Source organism: Strongylocentrotus purpuratus, unplaced genomic scaffold (genome assembly GCF_000002235.5).
Source record: "Strongylocentrotus purpuratus isolate Spur 01 unplaced genomic scaffold, Spur_5.0 spur5_scaffold_19, whole genome shotgun sequence".
Classification (NCBI taxonomy): domain Eukaryota; kingdom Metazoa; phylum Echinodermata; class Echinoidea; order Camarodonta; family Strongylocentrotidae; genus Strongylocentrotus; species Strongylocentrotus purpuratus.
In genome coordinates this window covers 11,184,621-11,209,506 of record NW_022145604.1, presented here as the reverse complement: position 1 = coordinate 11,209,506, position 24,886 = coordinate 11,184,621, and the positions used below count along the sequence as shown (strand labels likewise).

The 24,886-nt window shown below is 36.8% G+C and overlaps 1 protein-coding gene across 1 annotated transcript; it reads right to left on the bottom strand.

The window, feature by feature from the left end:
* Window positions 1-10,058: 10,058 nt before the first annotated feature.
* Window positions 10,059-24,209, bottom strand: LOC580057 (formimidoyltransferase-cyclodeaminase). Its single transcript, XM_030990299.1, has 15 exons — window positions 24,112-24,209; window positions 22,899-23,004; window positions 21,588-21,771; window positions 20,617-20,745; window positions 20,059-20,147; window positions 19,036-19,215; window positions 18,221-18,358; window positions 17,563-17,694; window positions 16,432-16,493; window positions 15,878-16,004; window positions 15,131-15,292; window positions 14,426-14,469; window positions 13,693-13,831; window positions 11,931-12,026; window positions 10,059-11,562 (listed from the first exon to the last, which is right to left on the bottom strand). The coding sequence occupies exons 2-15, from the start codon at window positions 22,962-22,964 to the stop codon at window positions 11,476-11,478; spliced, it is 1,635 nt and encodes a 544-aa protein (XP_030846159.1). The 5' UTR covers window positions 22,965-23,004; window positions 24,112-24,209; the 3' UTR covers window positions 10,059-11,475.
* Window positions 24,210-24,886: the final 677 nt, after the last annotated feature.

The window sequence follows — 24,886 nt, the reverse complement described above, 5'->3', positions numbered from 1 at the left end:
GTGATGATGATGATGATGATGATGTTGATGATGATGATGATGATGATGATGATGATGATTAAAATGAAAATGAAAATGAAGATGAAAATGAAAATATGCCGATGTAAATGAATCTAAATCAGAAAACTTTTATAAGTATACGAGAGTTATGAAATATAGTGATAGGTGTTTATAGAAATCTCGAAAAAATATTGATAATTAATTCAGCACTGGGAAAATATCAAACAATGTACCCTGACAGAAATGCTTTCTTTGTATTGAAGTTTAACGAATATAGGGTCTTACGTGATTGATTTTATAGAGTATAGGAGTGCACTACATAAATCTGGACCTCGATGTCGTATTGTTTTATGTCGGATTAATAATTTAGGACTTGTCAAATAAAAGTTTGATGAATTCCGAGTAGGGTAAGAATGGATAATGTTATTCAATACAAAGATATTCTTAAATAAATCAGGAAGCAGGTTATTCATGTATTTAAACATAAAATTAAACTCTGTCATGCGTTTATATCAACAAATGCCAGTGTTTTAAATCAATTAAATAATGGGTTTGTATGGGCTAATTAATGTAGTCAGCACATTATGCGAAGCGCTTCCTTCTGCATTAGATAAATAGGGTTAATTTTGTCTTAGCACTTGAAGCCCACATTAAGTTACAATGTGAACTATATTGCAACGTAATAATTGTATTTATATAGCACCTTTTCCAAATGATACAAGGCGCTTTCACTTAGTTTTAGGATAGCATTGTTTAAGTGTCAAAATAAGGTCAATATTATTCATTAATGTACGAAAAAGTAACACGAAGTACAAGTCTAGCCTTTAATGGAGCATTGTATCCAAAATGGTTCAAGTTTAGTTAGTTAATAGCCATTGTAACATTCATTGGTATCATGGGGACGGACAATGATCTGATCGCAGGACATGCGAGTAAGGGGGGGGGGGGGTGTTAGATGGGGTCTTATTCACTTTATATCAAATAATTGCATATACCCAGGGAAGTCTCATCATCATCAAAGCTGTTCTTCCTGATGCTCCTCCAGTCACTATCACCTAAGCGTTTGACAGGCAGTCATTTACACCTGGGTGGAGAATGGCAAATGTAGATTAATGTCTTGATAAACAGCGTAAGTGCCGGGCTGGGATTCGAAACATCAACCATCTACTATGCCATCTCCGTCATTCACGCTCTATTTCCCCGTTCTCCTTCTGTGAGTTTCTCTCCTCTCTCTTTCTATTTATATTTTTGCGGGGGAGGGGAAGGGGGCACACGTGTATATCCTCGTGCCTTTTCTCCCCGTGGTTACGCAACTGGATACTGTATACATTCACTTGAATTATGTCGCCTATGTAAAAAGTGGAATTATCAATCGTGGCTAAAAGAAGACATAAGGGTCCTTCGCCGAATACAGCCTGACGCGGTGGCACGTGCTTTTGTACGTCATAATTATGCACACCGTGCTTTTGTGTGTAAGTATCATACTTACTTATTGACGTTTTTTTTTAATTATTGAGTGACTTCACTTTCTCCATGTATTTCTAAACTGCTATTCATTTTAGAAAGGCAGAATGATGGGGTAACTTGTGGCTAACCGTATCGAACCAAGCAGTTGGCGTCTTGTTACCTCTTCCTTCTTATTGATTTTGCATGATCGAAGTGAGGCGCCCCGAACAATAACCAAAGGTAGATGATCCTGTTTACAATGGACGGCATCATTCCAGATATCGCAAACTTTTCGAAATTCAATTCTAGTGCCTCGCTTGAAAGGATTGATATGGCTTACATCTTGAAAAGCCAGAAAAACTTCTTTGTTATCGGTTATTCTCTCAATGCTGTTCTTTGCATTCTGCTAAACATTATCAATATCATAACCGTTCCGCGAGTTAAAAACTGTTTTGGTGAAAACACTAAAATTTGTCTCATGTTTCTCTCGGTGGTTGATCTCTTCACTGGTCTGTTGTGTTCAACTGCTGGCGTTTTATTTGTTTACTTGCCAATTTCCAAAAGCGTTGGTGATACTATTGTTATTCTGTGCACAGCTTTTGTTTGGCAATCCATGTGGATTTTGACGTTGGCGTCTGTCGACCGCTACATCGCAGTAACACGACCGCTTCAGTACTACTCTCTTGCCTCCCGTAAAAGGATGGTTTGTGTCTTGATCGCGGTGATGATTCTTGCACTTCTCAATTCTGGTGGGTCCTATCTACAGAGTGAGCTGACGGGTGTCTGTCACCCCTACGGTACCACTTGCCCGTCAATTATCAAGCCCAGCTTCATCATCTATAACTTCATTCCATTTACCGCGGTGTTGGTCACCACAATTGTGAACGGTCGGCTTGTACTTATTGCGCGTCGCCATGCGCGCCAGATCGCAGCGGTGGAAGCCGCGGTTAACGCCGGTAATATCGCTCTCCCACCGCCGTGCGGAGCAGGAATGAAGGGACTTAAAACAGTCCTTGTAATAACCACCGTGTTTTATCTTGCTTGGTTACCAAGTACCATCATCAATTTCCTGAGCCCTATCCCTGGTATCCAGATTCCCCCAATTCTCATCCTTTTCGTGAGGTATGCTATCACTTCAAATAGTTGGTGGAATGCTTTCGTCTATTGGATCATGAATAAATCATACCGCAACGTCCTTATCAATCTGTTACGTCAGCAGATAGGCTGTAAGAGATCAAACGAGGAGTTCATCGGAGAATTTCCTCACGCCGAAACTGCTTATATTTCCACAACCTAGGAGTGCGTCAAATACAGTAGCATCTTCTAGAACTTCTCCTTCTTCTACGAGTTTTCCTTCTTCATCAACATAAACCCCGCCGTCCACTTGAAATTCCTTCTTTGAATTACTGATTCTTCCTCTCCTTCTTCTTTTTTAACTTCTTCTAATTGTTATGTTTCCTTTTTTCTTCCATTCTTTTTCTCACTTTCTTGTCTTCTTCTTCTTCTTGTAATATTTATAGGGCCGTACGCAGTCTACCGCGAAGATGAACTTTAGATAGTCATCGGTGTGAGGTGAACGTTCTGATTTAATCTAGGGGAAAGAGTCCATAAGGAAAGTAACAACACCCGAAATTTGATACTATGCCCTGATTTAATTTCGAAATCGTAACTTTAACTCACAATTTCCACAATGTCTCAAATGTGAAACAGAAATTAAAGAAAAGTATCTAATGATAAGTAAATCATTTTTTACACTCAAGGGAAATATTATGATTTGATAAATTTTCCATTGCATGGTTTCGTTGACATTATCACCTTCACATGGCTCGTCACAGGTGCACCAATTTCCGACGTAGTCTAACGTCAGCAGACGACACCACATGTGCAACATGAATGAAGCATACATTCGATATATTCTAAATGTGATTTAAAACGTTGACGCACGCTAATAGTGGTGTGAAGCGAAAGGAAAACAAGAAAATGGTTTTGTTATAATTATTAAGATGTATGTAATGAGTATAAACGATTATATTGTTGAGTACTGTTAATTGACCGCACTGTAAACAATCCCTTTACCAAGACCAGATTGAAACATTACACAATTAGAAGTCAAAGTATTGGTTTAACGCAATATGAAACCATTATGTATGATACCCGTTCTTCTACTTCTACTTCTATGGTAATACTCATCAACGCCTGTTCAGCATCTAGATGAGGGTAAAGCTTAAGAGTTGTTATTTACAGCTCTATGCGGTACAGTTCCTGAAAAGGGAACTAAATTCTTTCAAGAGCCACTCAAGAGCCACCTTGAACTGTAGCCTTTGCCCTATTTTGATGACATTTTTTTACCTGGCATCATTACGCCGATGGAGGAGTTAGCCCTTACATCAGTAAATAAAGTTTAAGATCTTTTTTTGCAATCATTGTTCGATATCACCTGCACATGGTCCGTCAAGGACTGCACCAGCAATTGACGCAGCTATGCGTCAGGCCAGTGACGCCTCGTGTACAACGGTCATCACTTTAAACAAACAGAACTTTGTTATTCCTTGCTCATTTTTCCTGATTGAGGTATCGTATGAAAAGGCAAAAACTGAATTCTCTAGAAATTTGATTTTCTCTTTGAAATTCAGATACGGCCCGCCAAACGACTTTTTGGTTCTCTCTCTTCAAATTGCTTTTTAATCACTCATGCGTGAAATATGCATCACATGAGTTGCATAAAATGAAAGAAGAGGATCCAAGCTTTACAAATATGTGTCATTCAGTAATCAAAATTGTGATTAAGTTATGATAAAACATCGATAATTCTCGGTTTCGTTTTTTCTGGCTCGCACTGTATATAGAATGCAAACTTCAGCATTGAAGAATGAAGAATTATTGTACGACAGAAAACTGAAAATGAGGGTATCGCCTCACTCTATAGATGTCTAATATCACGGCCCAACGCACTATAGTGCACTGACAAGTGTACCTTTTGCCTCACATTGGAATTCAGGACTCAAAGTTTTATTCATCTATCATAATGCTTGATATATTTTGTTCTCAAGTAGACATTTAAATGCCACAGTAGCATATAAAGCTGTGTCTTACTTATTCAATTCTGATATATAATATATATATTATTTCCTTTCCTAATGGATGCAGCTACTGTTGTCATATTCCAGAATCGATTGAGTTTATGTCCATTTATTTCTGTGCTAGAATATCTTTTCTTTATAAAATTTGCCATATTATTTACTTTGTATCTTGTTGATTTAGCTTTCTTTCAGTCATTTGCAGTTTTAGCCTTGTTGAAAAGATAGTCCTTTTTCCTTCACTAAAGTTCAAGCGTTTCTTTTTACACCCACGGGACCATATATTTTGTACGCATAAATGAATAGAGCGATATAGAGCATGAACATTAGACACTTCATCGAATTATATTCTCTATACAATCCATGCTGTGTCTATATGCACATCTTCACACCCACACATCCTATACCAGGGTTTTCGTGAAATTTCAGACAAGAAATTGTCTTCGTCAAAGCGTTTATAATTCCGGACTTTGACGATTTTAAATGCATTACCCTAGTTGCTTTTCTTTTTGGCTTCCAAATACCATAAAGTGATCGCTCTAATCAATTAAAGGCATCGTTTAACAATATTAAATCTGAGATGCACGGCCCTAAGTGTTATCAGTGTCTGTGACATGGTGTTATATTGAAGCCCTAACAAAATTGCACTTCAAAATGATCAAGAAGTGCCTCAAAAAGTAAAAATCTTTGAGTGACCGGGTTTACCATACCCGTTTTCCCTAATAGACTGCAGTGTTATGAAAACCTTTAGAAAAGCGCAAAAATTAATTTCGATTTCCAATCATAAATATCTTGATAATCAGACAGACGATCGGCTTGTAAAAGTCACTGGCTTCCTGACTGACCTAAAGGTTTATAATTATCATTGCAGCATGAGCTAAATCCAGGATTTTGTTTCAGAAATTGAGACGAAGTTACCCAATCCCTTTAACATAAAGTATTTATCCAACCGGTTTCCGTGATAGATGCCTTGATGTTGAAACTGTCAGGTATATTACCTAATATATCGTTCGATATATATTATTGAAAGAGCGATGCTTCTTTCAGAAATAAATGAAGCCCAACCAAAGCAAATAATGGAGTATTTGAAGAAGAAAAAGAGATGCCTGCATACAAAAGGCAATATAGTAAATTACTGAAACGTTTCGGTGAAGAATAGTCCAAGGGGCCAGCGATTAGGAGTTTTTCTCCTGCTCACTGAGGTTAAGTCCTGTCAGTATGGCTATGACATAATTCGGCGAGGGACTCAGTTTTTCGTGACCTGCTATTTGACGATAGCCTACAATATAACGTATTTTGTCATTTGTAATATGATATATTAGTAAAATTATTGATAAGTCAAATTAAAAACATTTTTATTTAATCTGTTCTCTTTAATTAATGTGTATAAATTCATGAGATGAAATTTATGATTTGTAAAATAATTATGTATCCCTATAATGCATATAACTATGTACATGTATCTTTTATTGAAGAGTGGGTATACACATAATACAGATATGTACCTGTTGTTAACTAATCAATAGTTGTTAACTAATACGTACACTAACGCCCCTCGTCTATGCATGAGTTACCTAGGCTTGACCGAATATAGTTGGCGCAACTTACTGCGCTGACGGGTAAGATTGCATCTTAGCAGGTATAAGGGAGATAGGCCTAGTTGTTGTTTTGCGGATTTTTTAGTTGTTTTTTTCATGTCACTCTAACAGGCGTACTGACCGTAACTGTGACATTTGATATTCATAACAGATTAATCTATTTTTACTCTTTCATTTTAGCGAAAAAAAGTTTTAGCTAAAATCGCCTGCAATACGGTTATTCAGGTCTATATCAGAAAGATTCCTTTTAACTGACGTAAACATTTCATTTGGAAAATATATAAAACCAATGATAATACGTTTGCTCTCTGTCGGTAAAATTTATACCAAGTATAGTTCAAATTGAATATCCTCATCTTCTGCAAGATCCAGAGATATGAATTTGATTTTTTCCAGATATATATATATATATATATATATATATATATATATATATCGAAAGATAGAGAGAGAGAGAGAGAGCACTTCTTCCGTGGCTTTCCCTACCTGAACGATCACAACGTACAGTAGTAAAACGAATTACAAGTATTTCGTCATTCTGAATTCCCTCATGCAGCCAACTCTCGCCAATGGCCACAATAAGAAATTCATTTTGAGTCAATAATATTCCTATACGCTTAATTTTAAAATACTAAATGTGTCTTTAAATGAACGACTTCGAAACCCGAAATATTGCTTGTCCTAAAAAAAAATTGAATGAAAGGTATTTTTATAAATTTATAACCCACTTCCATACGAGCAATTATCTTTAGTTACACAATTTTTTCTGCATTATCATGACGGTTACGATTATCAGAGTCAGTATGGCTAGAAATAGTTTCTTCGAACTTTTATTTTGTTTTAAATTTCAAAACCATTATTTAAAGATTTAGGCACAGCCGGGTTCAAAATTGTATGGATTTGGTTCACCTCTCTTGTGCAATACTGCATTTGCTTTTAATATGTTGATCCTTTGACAGAAGTTGCAATTGTTAAACCGGATGCGAAACCAGACGGATTTGACCTCCTTTCCGTCAATTACGTCGTTACGATTGTATTTCGGTATTTAATAATGACGTATAATTTAGAGACAGAAAAAGTCGACCAAACTAATCATTCTTGTCGAAATGTACAGTTCAGGCGATTCCTGTGCAGGTGCCTTAATCATCGTGTTGATGTTATTCGTTCTATATTATTGGCAAGACGCGAAAATATAGCCCACAGCCGCAATACGTACGTAACTCCCCCCAACTAAGCTTACTTTATACTTCATAAACTAATCCACGGCCAAAGGAAGGAGCTTCTTACAGCTGTATAGCCTTTACGTGTATCACAAATACATGTAGATCAAGTTCAAATGCACTAGATATTAGATTTGATTTAACAAGCTTAAAAATATATATTGCAATATCACAACGTCACAAAATCACAAATAGATCAACTTCAAATGCACTAGGTATATTAGCTTTTATTAAACAAGCCACACAACATTGCAATATCACAATACATGGCAGTTTCAGCAGATATTTCAGAGAAATAGAAGGCTTTCAAATGAAACCAATAAACACTTGTACAATGAGACACATAATACGTTATCGAACAAAAATGGAATGCATGGTACATTATAAAAAATCCCAAAGGGAAGAATCTAGCATATTACTTGGCAGCAAAATACAAAATTACTGGGTACTTCAATATTTAATTGGAATAAACCCGCCGGCACTGTAAGTCGATCTTGGGAAACGAACGTCAATTTCCAATAACATGAAAAGTGAGATTTTCCAATTATTCACATTATACTTTTTTTCTTCATGGCTTTATAAGCTGTCATTTACGTCATGGTAATTACAGGCAATAACATGATATTATAATGACTTTCTGCGCCCTACTGGGAAAGCCAGAAAATCCGAAAACAAGCGCCGAGATAATCACATATAAGAGAGACTTATCATAACTATTGTTCCTTGAGTACTTATCTTTGATTTGTTTTATAACTGTTTGTTTCTTTTTTGGGTGTGTACCTATTAGTTGAGGTCAATGAAGATAGGTTGAAACACTGGTTTGCACTGAATTCAATCACGCGTGTGACGTCATACCTAAAAGGGGAATATTCCTATATATGCAGGGGTGATAGTGAGCACTAAAAAAAAATAGGTTTTTTGTTTTCCCCTCAACCACGCCCCCCTTGAGTAAAAAAAGAAAGAAGAGGATTCGCGGGGAAAAAATGGCATCTAACAACATTCCCCCCCTTTCGAGAAAGAAAATTGGGAAAAAATAGGGCAAAATAGGGAGAATAGAGAAAATAAGAGGGAAATTGGGAAAATCAGTATAAAATATGGAAGAAGAAAAAAAAATTGGTAAAAAAAAAAAAAAAAAAAAAAAATCTGGATTTTTTTTTTTTTTTTTTTTTAATAAATCGGGAAGAAAAAAAAAATCGGGAAAAAATCGGGAAAAATAAAAAAAATCGGGAAACCGATTTAAATCGGGTTTTTATCAGGCCTGTATATGCTGCCTGCACTTAACTTAAGGTTCTTTTTTTCTAAACGAGTAGGCTGGAACGGGCATATTTCCCTGATGATGATGATGGGCGATCCCACTTTGAAACGTCCTCCTATGAAAAGCTGGAGTGACAAAAGGATATTTTGAGTATATCAGTATACAGAATTTCCATTAAATACTAAGTACTTGTGATCCTTTTATGTCACAACTGAATTGCCTAAAGAATGTTCTCCATATTGATCTCCACTGTCAAACATTACATAACGTTCTTATTTCCTACCTGATTTATCTTCATTTCAAATCCGCTTCCTCGGTCATCCAGATCCACTTAAGAAAGAAAATCATTATGATAAGAATGTTCACACCTTTTTACCCAGTTCTCTTCTAATCCCTGTAATACGGTACTCAAGGAGAAATACACAATGTGTACGTGCCTACGTTCTATCACAACATTACAAATCTCTCACTGCAAAATTAGGAATCCTTTGTATATTTTTTACATTAAAAAAAGAGGAATTTACGGTTTTTGATATTACAATGTCGATTGAAGTCCAAAATATAGGAACGTTAATTCCACAACAGGAATGGTTGGCAGCTATGAAAAAACAGGAATACATGAACGGCGTTATTGCACACAGAATGGAATAAAAACAAGTATGAAAGCGAGAAAATGGAGCATGGTACATGCATAGTAAAACATTTGTCATGCTCATGTTTTCAAGTTTGATTTTACATACATATTGGAGTTACTATACACTACACTCGAATGGGTGTAAGGACCAGGTAGCAAGGGCAATAGCCTCTTTCAAGTTCCCACTTTCAAGTTCCCAGGTTCAAAACCTATAGTAAACCTCAATTAAACAGTCCTTTGGATAGGACTTCTACATGTTGGTCCTTTCCTTTGGTCCTGTCTAAAGCATGAAGATGATTGATACTGCTTTCTCAGTATTTCAGACACACCACAAACACACACATATCATTATTAAGATTCTTTACTCCACTGGTATGTACATATAAGTTGAATATAATCTCTCTATATTCGATGAACAGAGGCCACCATAAACACTATGGTAATATTCTGTTATTCCAGGTTTTTGCATTATTTTGATGAAAGTAGTTCCTAGAAAAAACATGGCACTGTAAAATAGATTGTCAAGGTATAAGGTATCATTTTAAAATGAAATAGACAAAATACATTACATATCAATAACCTATGAATTTTTTGTTCAGAAAGGAAACTAAGGCAACATTTCCTGCAAAAAACAGTCCAATCTGAGAGAAAGTCACTGATTAATAACAACAATAATAATAATGATACTTATAATATCAATAATTATAACAATAAAGTAATTATAATAATAATAATTATAATAATAATGATAAATATAAAAAAATAACAATACTTTTTTTAAAAACTAATACTACTACTTATGAGGATAAGTATTATTAATATTAATTATTTTCTTCCCGAGGGCCATGCATCTATACAGCCCTAGCCTTTCAATGTTAACCCGTTGGAAACCATTTGAATCAAGTATTTTTGGACACTTTTTTTTTCCATTATTCAGAATTAATTCAGATAAATTAAAGAACTATTGAGTCAAGAATTTCAATCAGACTCAAGTTTTGTGAAATGGGCTCTCCCCTCTTATTCTATCTTCTTTTAGACAAGTACCGATTTGATTTATTTGATTATTTTTTTTTTTTCTCTTCATGGTCTTTTTCCAAAGTTACAAACTAATTACAACATGATCATGATAGTAAACAAATCTTATAATTAATACATCATCCACATAAAAATACTTACATTGTAATACTAACATCATAAAGAAGGATTGCCACATAAGCTAAGCTTGAAGCATGGTAATCCTTTATGAATCTGAAAAATTCCTACATATATATACAAATATGATGTTGGGGATGGGAGTGAAAAATATATATGAGAAGATGATATGAGATATGGTAAATAGAGTGATTAAGGTGATGACTGTGCTGATGAGATAAAGAGAGTTAGGAAGTTGTACATGAATATTCTATATAGAGTGTATATATTTCAATAGCCATATATAATCTTATTGTATATCGCAGAGAGTGAAAGACGTTTTTTAATACAAAAATGACATGATAATACAGCAGTAAGGCACAACACTTCTACATGCGCAGGATGGACAAGAGTAATGGATGGAGTATTGAAATTATTACTTAATTTTTCGGCACAAAAACCTACTGTATACTAAATACATGAAAACCCTGCACGAGACACTGCAAAATATAAATTACTGTACTTTCTTGGTTCACTGCTATCATAATAATTCCACACTGAATTTTGAGTCACAGAAACCAAGCAATGTGCTTAGTGACTCATCTAATCTGTCTGCAAAGGATTTCAATGACACCAAATTAAGTAAAAATCACCTTTCCGCCATATCTTTTCTTTTTAAGCAATATTGAACTGATCGACTTTCTGCCCGAACGTACTGTTTATTGCAAAGCGCCATCTCATGGTTAACTTGCCAACAGTGCAGAGGACAATACCTTTTTTACCACTTCACAGACAGAGGACTCAATGCAGTTTTATTTTCAAATTCTTGAAAAAACATAAAAACAAATTCCTCGCTTTAAGATTACAATTTTAAGTCAGGGAGTGACCACTTGGTGGCCATAATAATTTTATAATATGTGATTTAATTCTACATCAGAAAAATGACAGCTAAAACTCCATTAACGCAGGGCTCACACACATAGTCAATGCAAAGACAAAGCTTTGGTCCAAACCTACACAAGGGGCACTTCATTCAGCTATATAACTCATCTAAACATGGGGGAAACTTTGTCCGTGACTGATTAGGTCACGGCTAAGCATCATGATCACCAATTCACTCGGTGCGGTCGGCAACAATCTCTAAGACATCACTGGCGGCATCTTGCGCTACCTTCAGGAAAGTCCCAATGTCTTCTTTGGCCTGCATGGTACAAGAGAAGTAAATATGAATAATTATGCTTCAATCACATGCAATTTTTCAAGCAGGGGTTATATTCACAAGTGTACTTTAGCACAATAATTGTAAACAAGAGATAAAAACTGCACATCTGTTGATGATAATAATAATATGTATGCAATTTTTAAGCAAATAATGTTAGACGGGGGAATAGTTTGAAGATGGGCTCTTGTTTCTCAAAAAAAAATCATAACTGAAAAGAAATATATATTTCTCCTTCAGGGATAAAAGCACTTACCATCTAGAACCAAACACGTTGTTGAAGGCTCAAATTTTAGATTTGTTGTGCAAGGCATGAAAGGAATTAATATTTAAAAAGAGAGATGACATACCTTCTCTCGATATACCTCATCAGAGATATTAGGCAGATTGGTCATCACATTGTAATAAGCGCCCCACACTGCTAGCTCCATTGCTTTAGAACCAACCTGCATGTAACAGACAATAAAACAGTTTTCAATAATTTATAAGTATCTAACACAATATTGCACCATCTATATCTAGTAAACTTCTCTAAGGTGCACTGTGAAACTAAATGGAACAAGGCCGAAGTATCATGCTATGTTTTTTTTTAATGTCACACTGTAATGTGAAACAACATGATTGTAAGTGTAAAACAATATGATTTTTCATTTTTTCTGGAAAACAATGTAATACATAGTCTGTAAATCATTGTGTTTTCTGGCCAGTATAACTTTTCAAGTTTTTCTTTTTAAATGGAACAAGAAGAGAAGAAATAATGTAGGCTGCAGAACAAGTAACAAAAGTGCATCTAATTTTAACCAAATTAATATACACTTGTAAGAAACGAATACGACATGGTATCTGATTCCTCACGTAAGAACCGTAAACAATTAATAAAAACATAGAGATAATACAAAAAGAAAAAAATATGTTAACAAGAAGCATATGATGGTGGTAAGTGATGATGATGGTGATAACAGTAAAAGTGGTGATTATGATGATGATGACAATTTTGATTGTGAAAAGCTGAAGAATACTGCCCTACTTTGACTAGAGGAAGCAACTGTCAAACAGCACAATTTTTAATTTTTTCATATGGAACATAAACAAAAGAAAAATTCTTACAATGTAAAACTTGGAAAGATGTCCCTTAGCATATTCTAAATATACAAGTACATTTATGGTCTAAACTTTTCATTTAACGAGGTAACGGTTATAATGAGGATGTTGTCATGGGCCCAAATCAATTTATGTGTAATTCTTTGGCGGCATGAACCTCTTATAACGAGGTCAGCTATAACGACATTTCTGCTATTACGAGCTAAATCCAATGCCCCTAAAAAAGGAAAAACAATGTTAATCATTTCCGTTATAACAAGCTATTTCACTGTTCTTTATGTGTACGACAACTCATTGGAGCACAAGTGTCTTTAGCCCTGAGATTATTGCACACAAACTGTGCAAGCAGAGTGAATGATGTTGGGCGCGCCTGAGGGCTGGCTATACGTACGGTCGATGCGCTGAAAGCAGTATCGAAACTCTCATAGCCTAATTATGTACAGTGCACCAACACTTCACAGCCATTGGCTTTCCAAGCATGCTCGCTCTCGATTGAACGCGAGAAAGAGGAGAGGTGTGAATAGAACAAAGATTATGATTGGACAGTCGATTGGGTATTAAAGAGGGCAGCGCACATGCACAATTAAGACAGGAATCCAATGCAATTACACATACATGTAGTCTGCACATTTATCAGAGATGCCAACATAATTGGCTAAGACTAATTAGTCAGTCTTACTCTGAGGTGCATAATGAATTATTCAGGAGTAGGGGAAAAAATTATGCACAGGACTGGTTCATGACAGGGTGAAATATTCAAATTTGCATTGATTTTCTTTCTTTCCTTTTCTTTTTCTCTTTTTTTCGAACAACCTTGCTACATCGGCCTATTTACCGAGCACGCTCAAAAAATACCTAGTTTTTGCTAGCCAGACGTTACCACTGATATGTATGGAGAAAAAAATTGGTTTGGTCAATCAATTGGTCCTGACGACCTCGTTTTATCGAGTTTCCCCTGTAATGGCGAAAGGTCAATCTTTAAAATCGATCAATCCGGTTTTCCCTACTGACCTGAATATCGGATTTGCACTGTATGTTGCCGTAGCGGGCCATCTCCTTCATTGTATCCCAGCATGCATTGACTGTGATGGCGACATTCATCGGGACGGCGACCGAGTCTTTCATGGCCGCTTTCATGGTCTCGTCTCGACTTCATGTATGAATGGAAAGGGTAGAAATAAGATCAGGACCCTGTTTCATGAAACTTGATATCAATAACAAGTTACAAGCTACTGTTATAAGCTACTGAAACCATGGCATCTGATTGGCTGAGAGCAAATTTGTATACAAATTTAGCATTTGTTATTGATAAAAGTTTTATGAAACGGGCCCCAGGGGTAGGACTTAATTCTTTAAAAGGGTGATTAATAATAATCTGGATATATAGCACTTAATACAAAATACCTTCTCTAAGTGCTTTACAGATATTATTATCCTGTCATTGGATTCATTCACGCATAATGTGCACCATCTCCACTCCCTGGGGACTATTCATACCATATGGTTGCCGGGAGGGCATATACAATGTGGCACAGGGAGATTATTTGTGTGGTATATAAAGAATTAATCGAGGGTAATTAAATGGGCACCTGACAGGAATTAAATCCATGAATAATAGGGTATCGTACTTACTATAGGGTTAGAGATTTAAGGGACATATATTTTTACAAACCATGAACATACACAATTGTATTTTCGAGAGATAGTAAACAATTATTAATACATAATTTCAAATGGCACTTACATAGCTTTCTCTTCATCACTGCCTTTAGGGAGCTTCATAGCACCCTGAAAAGAAAAAAAAATCCATTGAGTTAAATTCAGTATTATAGCAGAATTAGATGCTTCTTATAAGTATTGGCTTGCATGGTGATGTAGATATGATATGATATGATATGATATGATATGTAGATATGGTGATGTAGGCTTACGGTTGCATCATGTGAGAAAGGGAAGAGGATTAGGGAGTCTTGAAAAGAACTGTTGATAATCTTTCTAGGAGAGGATGGGTAGTAGAAGAGGTTCGACGTGTTGAACAGGTTGACTATCAGTTGTCAGGAGAATTGGTGGCAAAACTGTATGCTGCAATAAATTGGATCAACAAACTTACATGCAATGATTCATTCTAGTCTTTATACACACCAAAATAATTACTTTTACATGCAGTTAGATTCTCTTTCATATAGTTATTTGAAAGATTTGCTCAAACTGTCACTTTTACCGGATATCAATTCAGCATAATCATAGATCTGTTTTGGGAGAGACAAAAACAACTTTGAATCCTTGATAATGCAATTGCTTCAAACACACTACTGTCACTTAATGCAAATTAAAGTTCATTTATTTCAATTTTTGATAAAAGTGGTGGCCCACAAGGGGTCAAAATCTGGTAAACATTTGTGAGTTTTTAAATTAAAAACAAATTCTGGGTCTGAGGTTGCCAACTTACCATGTAAGCAGAGAATGCTGCCGTATCTGCATCTATCATGGGGAGGAGGTCGTGCATGGCTTCTTTCAGTGGAGGAATGAGCTTTCTCATGGTGGAGTCCAGAGCCTCAAACTTCTTGTTTCCGAACGACAGCCAGCCTACCATGGTACCGAGCGCTGCTCCCTGAGATATCAAACAAAAATTTATATTGATCTAGATATTTCACAAGTTCCTGGTTACCATGTGAATTTGATTTGATTTGATTTGATTTATTTATTTCCTATAACAAAAAAAATCCTGAGCAGTGTCAGTATATAACCCTCATCATCATTGTTATCAAAAACACTAAAACCACATTCACTTTCATGATCATCCTTCTATCACCACTCACAACCATAAATAATCATCCCTTCCCAACCTTTATCATCATCATCATCATCCTCATCATTATCATCAACATCATCATCATCACCATCACCATCACCCTCATCCTCATCATCATTATCATCATCATCATCATCATCATCATCATCATCATCATCATCATCATCACCATCACTCATATTCATCATCAACTTTATATAAAAAAAAAACCAAGTCCTCCATCACTATTACCCCTTATCCACCCCCTAATCATGAACGCAACCACTACAACTTGAGCTGCATCATCATCAAAACAACCACGGCAAGGCTCTTTATCATCTCCACCGATTCTATCTTTACTACAAACAAAGAGCCAGCTTCACAAACCCAAGCTCCTTGGCTTACCATAGCGCCAATGGCTGCCGCAACTGATCCTCCTCCTGGGGCAGGTGACCTTGCTCCGACATTCAGGATGAAAGACTTGAGGGCCATGGAGGTAAGTGGTCCATCACTAACACTTTCAACCATGTACCTGGATGATGGAGGAAAAAAAATGAAATCATGGTCATTCTACTTTGATCTTTACCACCACCATAGGTTACCGAACCACTATAATTTGATCTTACATCTACCCGGTTTTGCAAAACTAGAAAATAGCATGACATGAGACTTTGTAGAAACTGTAAATGACAGTTCTCGCAGCAAGAATCACCAAAATTCAGTGCTGTGTCAGTTGTGATTAAAAAAAGAGTATTTCAAGACATGAAAGTGCAGGAATCTTATGAACTATTTGTAAACTTAGAAAACATTATAAGTGCTCAAAAGTTTGGTGGTTTCACAGAAAGATGTTTACTTCAGGCAAAGAACAATGTGGATTCATGAATTGTGGAGTATGATATCATCAAAAGGGGTGTAAATATTGAGTGTGAGGAAAATGAAGCACAGAGTAAGATACTCACTCAATGATCTTTTCTCTCGGATTGAACGGTTCCAGTGAACTGAGACCAAGGCGATCAACAACCTGAAGAAAAAAAAAATGAAACCTGCTTTTAGCAACTACCTGTCTACAAAGACCAATTTCTTGTTTCCCTTGAACATTTTTTTTCCATTAAAACTCAGAATAATGTAACCTATACATTAATACAAAAAACCATCAACATTGAAGGGTCAAGACTACTCTCAAAACTGAATAGGCCAATTTGCTTCAAAGCAAGAGCAAAGTTTAGATATTAAAAGGCAATCCAACCCTTTAAAAAAAATATAAACAGAATGGCAAAAGTTTGAAATAAATCAGACCAATAATTAAAAATAAGTCAAGAATGTCTGAAATATGAGATCAGTAAGTCTATGCTAACCTCAAATTGGCAGTTTGGTCAGTGACATGGCATGTTACTCTGATTTTCTACACGACTTCGTATCTGTCCGAAGATCGTATAAATGACATTCACAAAGGATAAATTGACTTTAAAGTGACTCGGTAACATTTTGAAGGTTGATGAAAAAAATTGCTTAATTTTTGTATAAAATGTTACTTATTATATTCCTTTTACTATACTTACCCTCTGACATGCACAAAATCCTGAAAAAATTCTCAAACCACGAAGATATCTATGGTTTTCTTTGAAGGCGTCGATGTACGACACCCTCTAACAGTGATTAACAGTAAATTCTCCCAACCATTTTTGAATTTTCCCAACCGTTTTTCCATGAAAAAAAATACATAAAACAGGCTATAAAAAATCTGTCAACACTTAATTGTCTGGAATGGAATGTAGAGTCATTTCATTGCTTTGTGAAGATTTACATTCACCTAAAATGTAATTAAATTGTAATAATATAGTTGGGAGAATTTAGGAATCGATCAGATCAGTTTTTCCCAATTTGTACCATGAATAATGGACCGTTTTTACTCAAATTTTCAGATTATCTTTAATTGTACATCTAGCTGTGAAGTCACTACCTTATCACCACTATCTCTCATCTGAACAATGTTACATAGTCCCTTTAAAGCTGTTAAGTTAAACAGCTTTAAAGTAATCAGCTCTAGATGCAATGATTTTCACCCTGTGTGAAAAGGCTGTTATTCTTACCAGTCTGACTTTTTGTGAGTCCTCCATAATGAAAAGATTCTCTTTCTCCATGTAGTACGCAGCGGCCTCCATGATGGCTGCCAGAGGCACCAGACCGACCAGCTGGGACCCACACAGGCCAACCTTGGTTACCTAGAAGGAGACAGAATAACCATAGTGATAATGATCATGAAAATATTCTCCTCCTTCATGTTATAATCGGCTGTCTCTAGTATGGTCCTGAGAGTAACAAGACAAACCAGCTCAGACCCACACAGGCCAACCTTGGTTACCTGCACGGAGACAGAATAATCATAGCGATAATGAAATAATGAAAAGATTTTCTTTCTCCATGTAGTACTCAGACACCTCCAGTATGGCCCGAGAGGACCCACACTGGCCACCATCAATTACCTGGAGATCTAATCAATGTCTCTAAAAGTAGCTGTTAACAAATGAAACATTTCCTTCTTACATTCAAACCTCCTTTAGAGTCCAACTGGTAAGAAAGACCACCAGTTCATTGAGACCACATTTTGTATTTTCCTTGCAAAGTTTCTCATTGATCAATATGTTGAAAGAAATTGTACATCCTGTCTATAAAGACCACCTGCACATAGAGACCACATATCTCATCTCCTATGAGTGGTCTTTATATACAGGTTTCATTGTGTCTTACCTTAGATCTTGCTAGACATTCTTCATAGGCAACATGCATGGGAGTCTGGTCAATGTCGGTGAGATTCATGGACACCTGAGCAAGGTTATACTCATCCAGCCACCAACCAATCGCTTGAACTGATTTCAGTGATCCGGGCTACAAAGAGAAGTAAAAAGTGTAAATTCATGAGAATGGAGGAGGAGGTGAGGTAACAGAGAATGTTCTAGATATTGCTTAACCTCCTGAAAACTGAATTCTCTCAACCGATAATTTGATTAGGATCTAGGAGTAAGTTGTATAAATGTTACCAATAATGTTACAACGATATTCTTTAGTGTGGTGCATGTACAGAGTCTTTGTGAGAATAAGCCCCTTAGAAATGTGTGAGCCCATGTACGTCAGATGCTATTCCATTGTTCTACGCCTCCTCGGGTCGGAGGTCTTGGATTATACACTAATGTTCTCCACTGTCTCCTCTCTCCCTCACTGTCTCCTCTCTCTCACTCTCCCTCCCTCCCTCCCTCTTTCCCTCTTTCTCTCTTGTTGTTGCTGCACATTCTGCAAGGGATCTCCCTGTCCACCTTTTGAAATCATCTGTCCATCTCCTTCTGTTCCTTCCTCTTGACCTAATCCTATTGATTCGGCCCATGTACAGTTAACAACTAAATTATTCATACCCTTACCAAGTTTTGTAATTTTTCAAGTATGTGAAAAATGAAAGCTTACATTTGGAAGTGTTCAACAAAGGTTCTAATTTGACCAGTCCACATTTTATTCTTGGGTTACTAAAAGCACAAAAAACATAGAATTTAATGTATTAGTCCCTGACCTACCTGGTCTGTCCCTCTCCCCTGTTCCCTGATGTCCAATGCAATACGATGCGACTGCTCTTTGGTCCCCAGGACGTTCACGTTCATAGCAATCAAGAATTTACGAGCCCCCGTCGCTGTGGCGCCCCAGGTTGGGACAAACTCTGTCGGACCGAAATCGGGCTTCCATTCAGGGTCTGCAAGCTGGAGGAATGCAAACGTGACTGAACATAATTAAACATTGACATCTTCCATTTCAAACTGATTTAACTTGTTCTATTGATGAAAAAAAAACAGTCATCATAATGTAGTGCCTGTGTATGTCATTGAATGTTACCATTATTACTGTAAACCCAGAAACTGTTGAGGTGTTTAGTGGTTTAGGCATTTGAATTGAAAAGCAAAGGTCATGGGTTTGATCCCCGGCACTGCACGGCTCTAATGTCCTTGGGCCCTTGCCACTCGATACCCAGGAGAGAAACGGGTAACTTGTAGTATGACAAAAGCCTTTATGTTAGTTATTGCCATATGCCCTCACAGATTGTGCAAATTGTGCAAGAATGAATCTGGTGACCCGGGTATTAATATCTGCAAAACACTTTATAGAGGCGGTATTTTTGAATCGAGCACTATAAAAATCCAGATAATTATCATTATTACATTATATTTTGTATGATTATCACATACCGTCCAGTTTTGCAAATCGCACACTGTAAATAACTAAACATCAACTATAAATTGTTGCAATTCTCAAAAGTTTCTTGTAATGAAAATGAAAATTTCTAACAAAAAAAAATGTTGTTGCAAAAAAGATTCTCGCTTTACAGTTTTACATTGCACACTGTCATGTCAATTAAGCAATGAAGCCTATTTTTGTGGCTGACTTCTGTGGATGACATTAACAATATAATGGGTTGAACGATCCAAGAAAATCACAAGTTTCGTTTGACACAGTTATCTCCAGTGTCACTGATCAGAAATAAGTATTTATTGGCATATCAACAGATCAAGCACAGCACATGATATTTATAATATTCTTATACGTACCTTTTTCTCCAATCCTTCATACTCTCCTGCTCTGATGCTAGGCAACTTTTGTCTCTTCTCCTCCCTAGCGGAGAAAGCGTACAGGTACACTGAAAGAGACAAGGAATAGGTTGAGCAAATCAACAGTTGTTATTCATTTGCATAGTCACTAAAGTGCACATTGACCTCAAGGAGAAAATAATAAGCTTTTTTGTTTTTACTCACTATTTTTCAGCCACGCATATTACGCAAGCCTGATAATTTTTATCTAGGCACATGCATTACAACATATTTTCTCTAGAGAAATTTTGAAATTCCCAAATTCTGAAATATTAAGTATAGAACAAAAAGAGAGCTGCTCACAACGAAAAAACACGAACTGACAAACTTTTCTTTGATCTATCACTAAATCTTTTCTGTACTTTCCTGTACTTCCTTTAATGGATTTTCCCTAAACATCTATCCATTGAATAATAAGCCAGTGCTATCGCTGCTGGAGTTTGTGGAAAAAACATGTATCACATCAAAATAATTTTTTGCAACAGTTTAATTAATCTTTTCTGTCATTTTTCAGCTTACCAGGTACTTGAAGCTCTTCTCCTAATCTTCGCCCAAACTCTACGGCACATAGGTCACATTCCTCCATGGTAACTCCACTGATAGGAATGAAAGGACACACGTCCAACGCTCCCATACGCGGATGCTCACCTATAGACAACGAGAGAGAGAGAGAAAGTGAGATAGAGAGAGTGAGATAGAAACAGAGAGAGAGAGAAAGAGAGAGAGAGAGAGAGAGAGAGAAAGAATAAATATTATGTTTAGACTTACGGTTAGGACTGTCACATGTATGGAAAACTCTGGATCAACTATAAACAGTTGATAAGTTCATTGACGATTATAGTACCATTAATAATAATGATGATAATAACAATACCACTACTGCTACTACAACTACTACTATTACTACTATTACTACTACTAATACTAATTCTACTACTACTACTAATAATAGGGTATTACATTTTCTACAACTTTTGTACACAAAATAATTGTGTATGTACATTAAGTCATAGTTAAGATGTGCAGGTGTTTGAAGAGAAAACACTGATCATGTTTCGGTAAAATATCGAAACAAGCACATCTCTTGGCACAACCAGAGTTAAAAATGGATAAGAGAGACTTGAAATATTAATGTGTTTACCCCTCCCGCCCCCACCAAAAAGGGATTCTCGGTCATGATGAAGAGGATTCATGCCATTCCTGTTAGACCAATGTGAAAAACTCTCTGCAGTTGTGAGTCGGTCAAAGGAGGTGCACACCATCCTATCCTTGTTTGTTTGTTTGAACTTATGTTTGACCTTATGTTTGATCTCATTTTTATTTTTATTATTATATACGCATGATTTATTGAATAAAAAACAGATTTATAATTTGTGTGTTTATTATAAGTTTTGGTTGGTAATTTTTAGTCAAACAATGGTGCTCCTAGAAACACCCGTATTAAGCCCCTAATAAATGTTGTCTATTATTATTATTATTATTATTATTACCCTCATGGATTCTCATGTCAATCAGACTCCTAGCAACCCGCGCCATGTTGAGAGCGCCCTCTACGACAGACGCAGGTGAGCCCACGAAGGTGTAGACCGTACGGTTGGTGGAAGGACCAGGATCTACATCTAGGAGCTGACATCCCGGGGTCTGGGCTACGGCACTGCTGATGGCATCAATGATCTGAAGAAGAAACAAATCCAATCAGGGCTCCGTTTCAGTATAATAATCATAATTTTTACAACGCTTAATACTATGTTTCTAAGAGCTTTAATTGTAATATTTATTACCCTGGTCATGGGATTCGATTCCATATCCACACTTGAGAGTGCTAGGGCCAGGCACCATTTTACAAAAGCACACATGCCAATCACATTAACATTTGCATCCTACCAGGTACCCATTCAACACCTGGGTGGAGAGTGGCAAATGTATGCCTTCCTAAAGGACATTAAGCCTCGACGGGACTTGAACTGCAAACCTGTCGAATCCCATTTTGTCAGTAGCCTTTTACAAAAGCTGCAACTCGTTATGTATCAAGTGTTATGAAACAGGGCCGCACAAGACAAAGGTTTGCGATGAATTGCAAAAAAAAAATTCTTTGTTGAATGCACATATTGGTCAAAAGGCTGACCATTAGCCAATCAGATCTTCATTCTCAATTTCCAATTGATCACAAACTCATGTGTTGTAAACTAAGCCTAGGAGTGAATGCAAATTTTAAAATGGAACAATCATCAAAAAATACTTTGCTCTGAAGGCAGGGGTTCAACGCCAGCATACTACATTCAAACTACAGACATACATTATATGTACAGTGAAACCTGTCTATAAAGGCCACCCAAGGGAAACAAGAAAAGTGGTCTTTATGGACAAGTTCCTTTAGTACATGCTTCAATGAGAAACCATTTTCAAGGGAAACAAAAATGTGTTTTTTGAAGGCAGGTGGTCCTTCTATACAAGTGGTCGCTATGAAGCAGGTTTGACTGTATTTCTGCTGTCTACAGAGCAACTGCAAGTCTATACTCTTTACCTTGTCATCCAGAGTGTGGTGACTTATCCACTCGATGAAAAAATCTCCACATACGAGGATTAAAGCCTGTCTGTACTAGTTTTGCCAAGAGGGGTTAGACCTCCCTGCAAGGTCACTGACAGGAGGTTATCTCATCAAATCAGCTCTCAATTAACTTAGGAAAAAGGGGATCGTGGGGGACCAACATGCACTGATTAGGCATTGTTTGCTACATAGAGGGCACAAGTCTATAAGCAGTGCAGTGGGGCTTTAAAGAAAATAATATAGTGCCACATACCTCCTTGGTTTGTCCTTCTGAAAAATTTGGCACACATTCCACCAGACGAGCTATAACAGGTGACATCTTGAGGGCTGGTACAGCAAGAATGCAAGAACTTTACGCTCTGAAAAATATAAAAGTGGGTTTTTTTTTAATATAAAGAATTTCAATACAAAATCAAAATGGAAAAACTGTTTCAATGTCACAGCTAATGAAGTAACAGCCTGTTATACTCCAAATCTAATCATACATTGTACCCCTAAATCGACCCTACAACGACCCCCAAAACAAATAAATTTGGTGCCCTTCTGGGAAATTAATTTTTGTTTTTGTCAGTCTCATTGGTGTCATTTTTGTTGTTATTTTTACATTTACCGGTAGAAGCAAACTCCTAGACTTTAGTATTCGATGGGGGTTGTCAGTTAGTCCATAGACAAACTTGTCTGTCACCTTAGGATTTAACAGAAAATATTCATCAAATATTACTAACTAACATGAATTTCTGTGTCAAACATAAGTCTTAGAAGATTTATGAATTATTGCTTGAAAACTTCTTTAAATTTCTATTTTAAATCGACTGTCCAGAGACTCCGGATACAGAACCTGTCCAGCACGCAAGGTCTTGTAATTAGTTGTATATTCTCTCTGGAAAGAGGATTTATTTGAGTTCGGAAGTGGTTTAGGGATGATTTGTTTTTTAAATTTATATTCATATTGGTGAGACTGAGAGGTTCATTTTTATTACTTTAGATCTACACTGGTGGTAGCCGTGGAAACATCAGTATTCAGTGTCAACAATGAAAATGTGACTAGATCTAGACCTACATCATGGCTGCTAAGCATGATGTACATGCAGATCTACTGAGTACTGTGGCATTTCAGTTTCAATTTACAATCAATAATGTATACGAAGCGCACCACTCCACAACCCACACAATAAATTGTCACATACGTCCTTGATTGAATCAATGGCAGTTGATGTGCGGGCAGCATACCCGCCAAGCTCGCTCTACCGAGCACTACTGTCGCGGTCGCTTCACGGGCAAGGTCTTGACTCCGGACTCCGGAGCAAAAATGTTGATGTGCGAGTTTCGTATACAACAGCTAATTAACTGCTCATCACATGAAATGTTGTGCTTTTAAAAAACTCGCAAAGGATTGGATTCAAGTATGTTAGCAATTGTTGTCACTATTACGGTGATTGAGTGTTAATAAAAGATGTAATACTCACGTAAATTCAAGTTTGGATGATCACACAGCTCAGCTCCGTTCCAGATCCACAGGTTGTGTTGTTAGGAATGTGCAAAAATAACCTTTGACCATTGTGTGTACTGTAGCGGACACGATTTTGCCACCTTGGCTTGACACGGAGTATTTGTCAGGATGCCCGTGTCCGGCCTGGCGCTCCCCGTCGTTCGTTTGGACAAAATATATGCCCGTAGCTTAATGGCTGGAGTCATTAACTGCTCACACGTATCTCAACAATCATTCGTCCATCGACTACAATCGGTCACCTAAACGTCTCGTTCACAGCATCAATCAATTGAGCATCCTTCGAACAATCAATTTCCCTTGTCAACACTTGTCACAGGTTCTCGTCCCTTGGTTTCACTGCTCCAAGAAATCAAACCAATCATGATGTGTAGGTTGAAAGTCTTTATTGCGATCTATTCAACAATCGGGTAAACTCAATACAGTGCAAACTATGTGAGACTTAGCTTAGACTAGAGGCTTAGGCCAGGCCAACTATCAGGCCAACTATCAGGCCAGCCTCGGTGAGGCTGGCCTGTATCGGATACAGTGCAGTGGAAAGCCCTAGATGCACAACCCTGACCATCGTAACAATTTCCCTATACATAAACGTGTAAAAGAACAATTATGTCCTCGTTAGTAAAACAACACTTCAACACAATATTTCTGCTAATCCCATAAAATCTTCACATATAATCTTCAGTATAACCCCTTATTCCTGATTAGATCACTACTATACAAGTAATATCCCCAAA

Bases quoted from the DNA above. Each gene is read 5' to 3' on its own strand.
- LOC580057 (XM_030990299.1), bottom strand. From the start codon at position 22,964: ATGTCACCTGTTATAGCTCGTCTGGTGGAATGTGTGCCAAATTTTTCA. The intron at 16,494-17,562 runs GTAAGAATAACA...TTTTTTCTTCAG, and splicing joins ACTCACAAAAAGTCAGACTG to GTTGTTGATCGCCTTGGTCT. The intron at 14,470-15,130 runs GTAAGTTGGCAA...TTTTCTTTTCAG, and splicing joins CAGCATTCTCTGCTTACATG to GGTGCTATGAAGCTCCCTAA.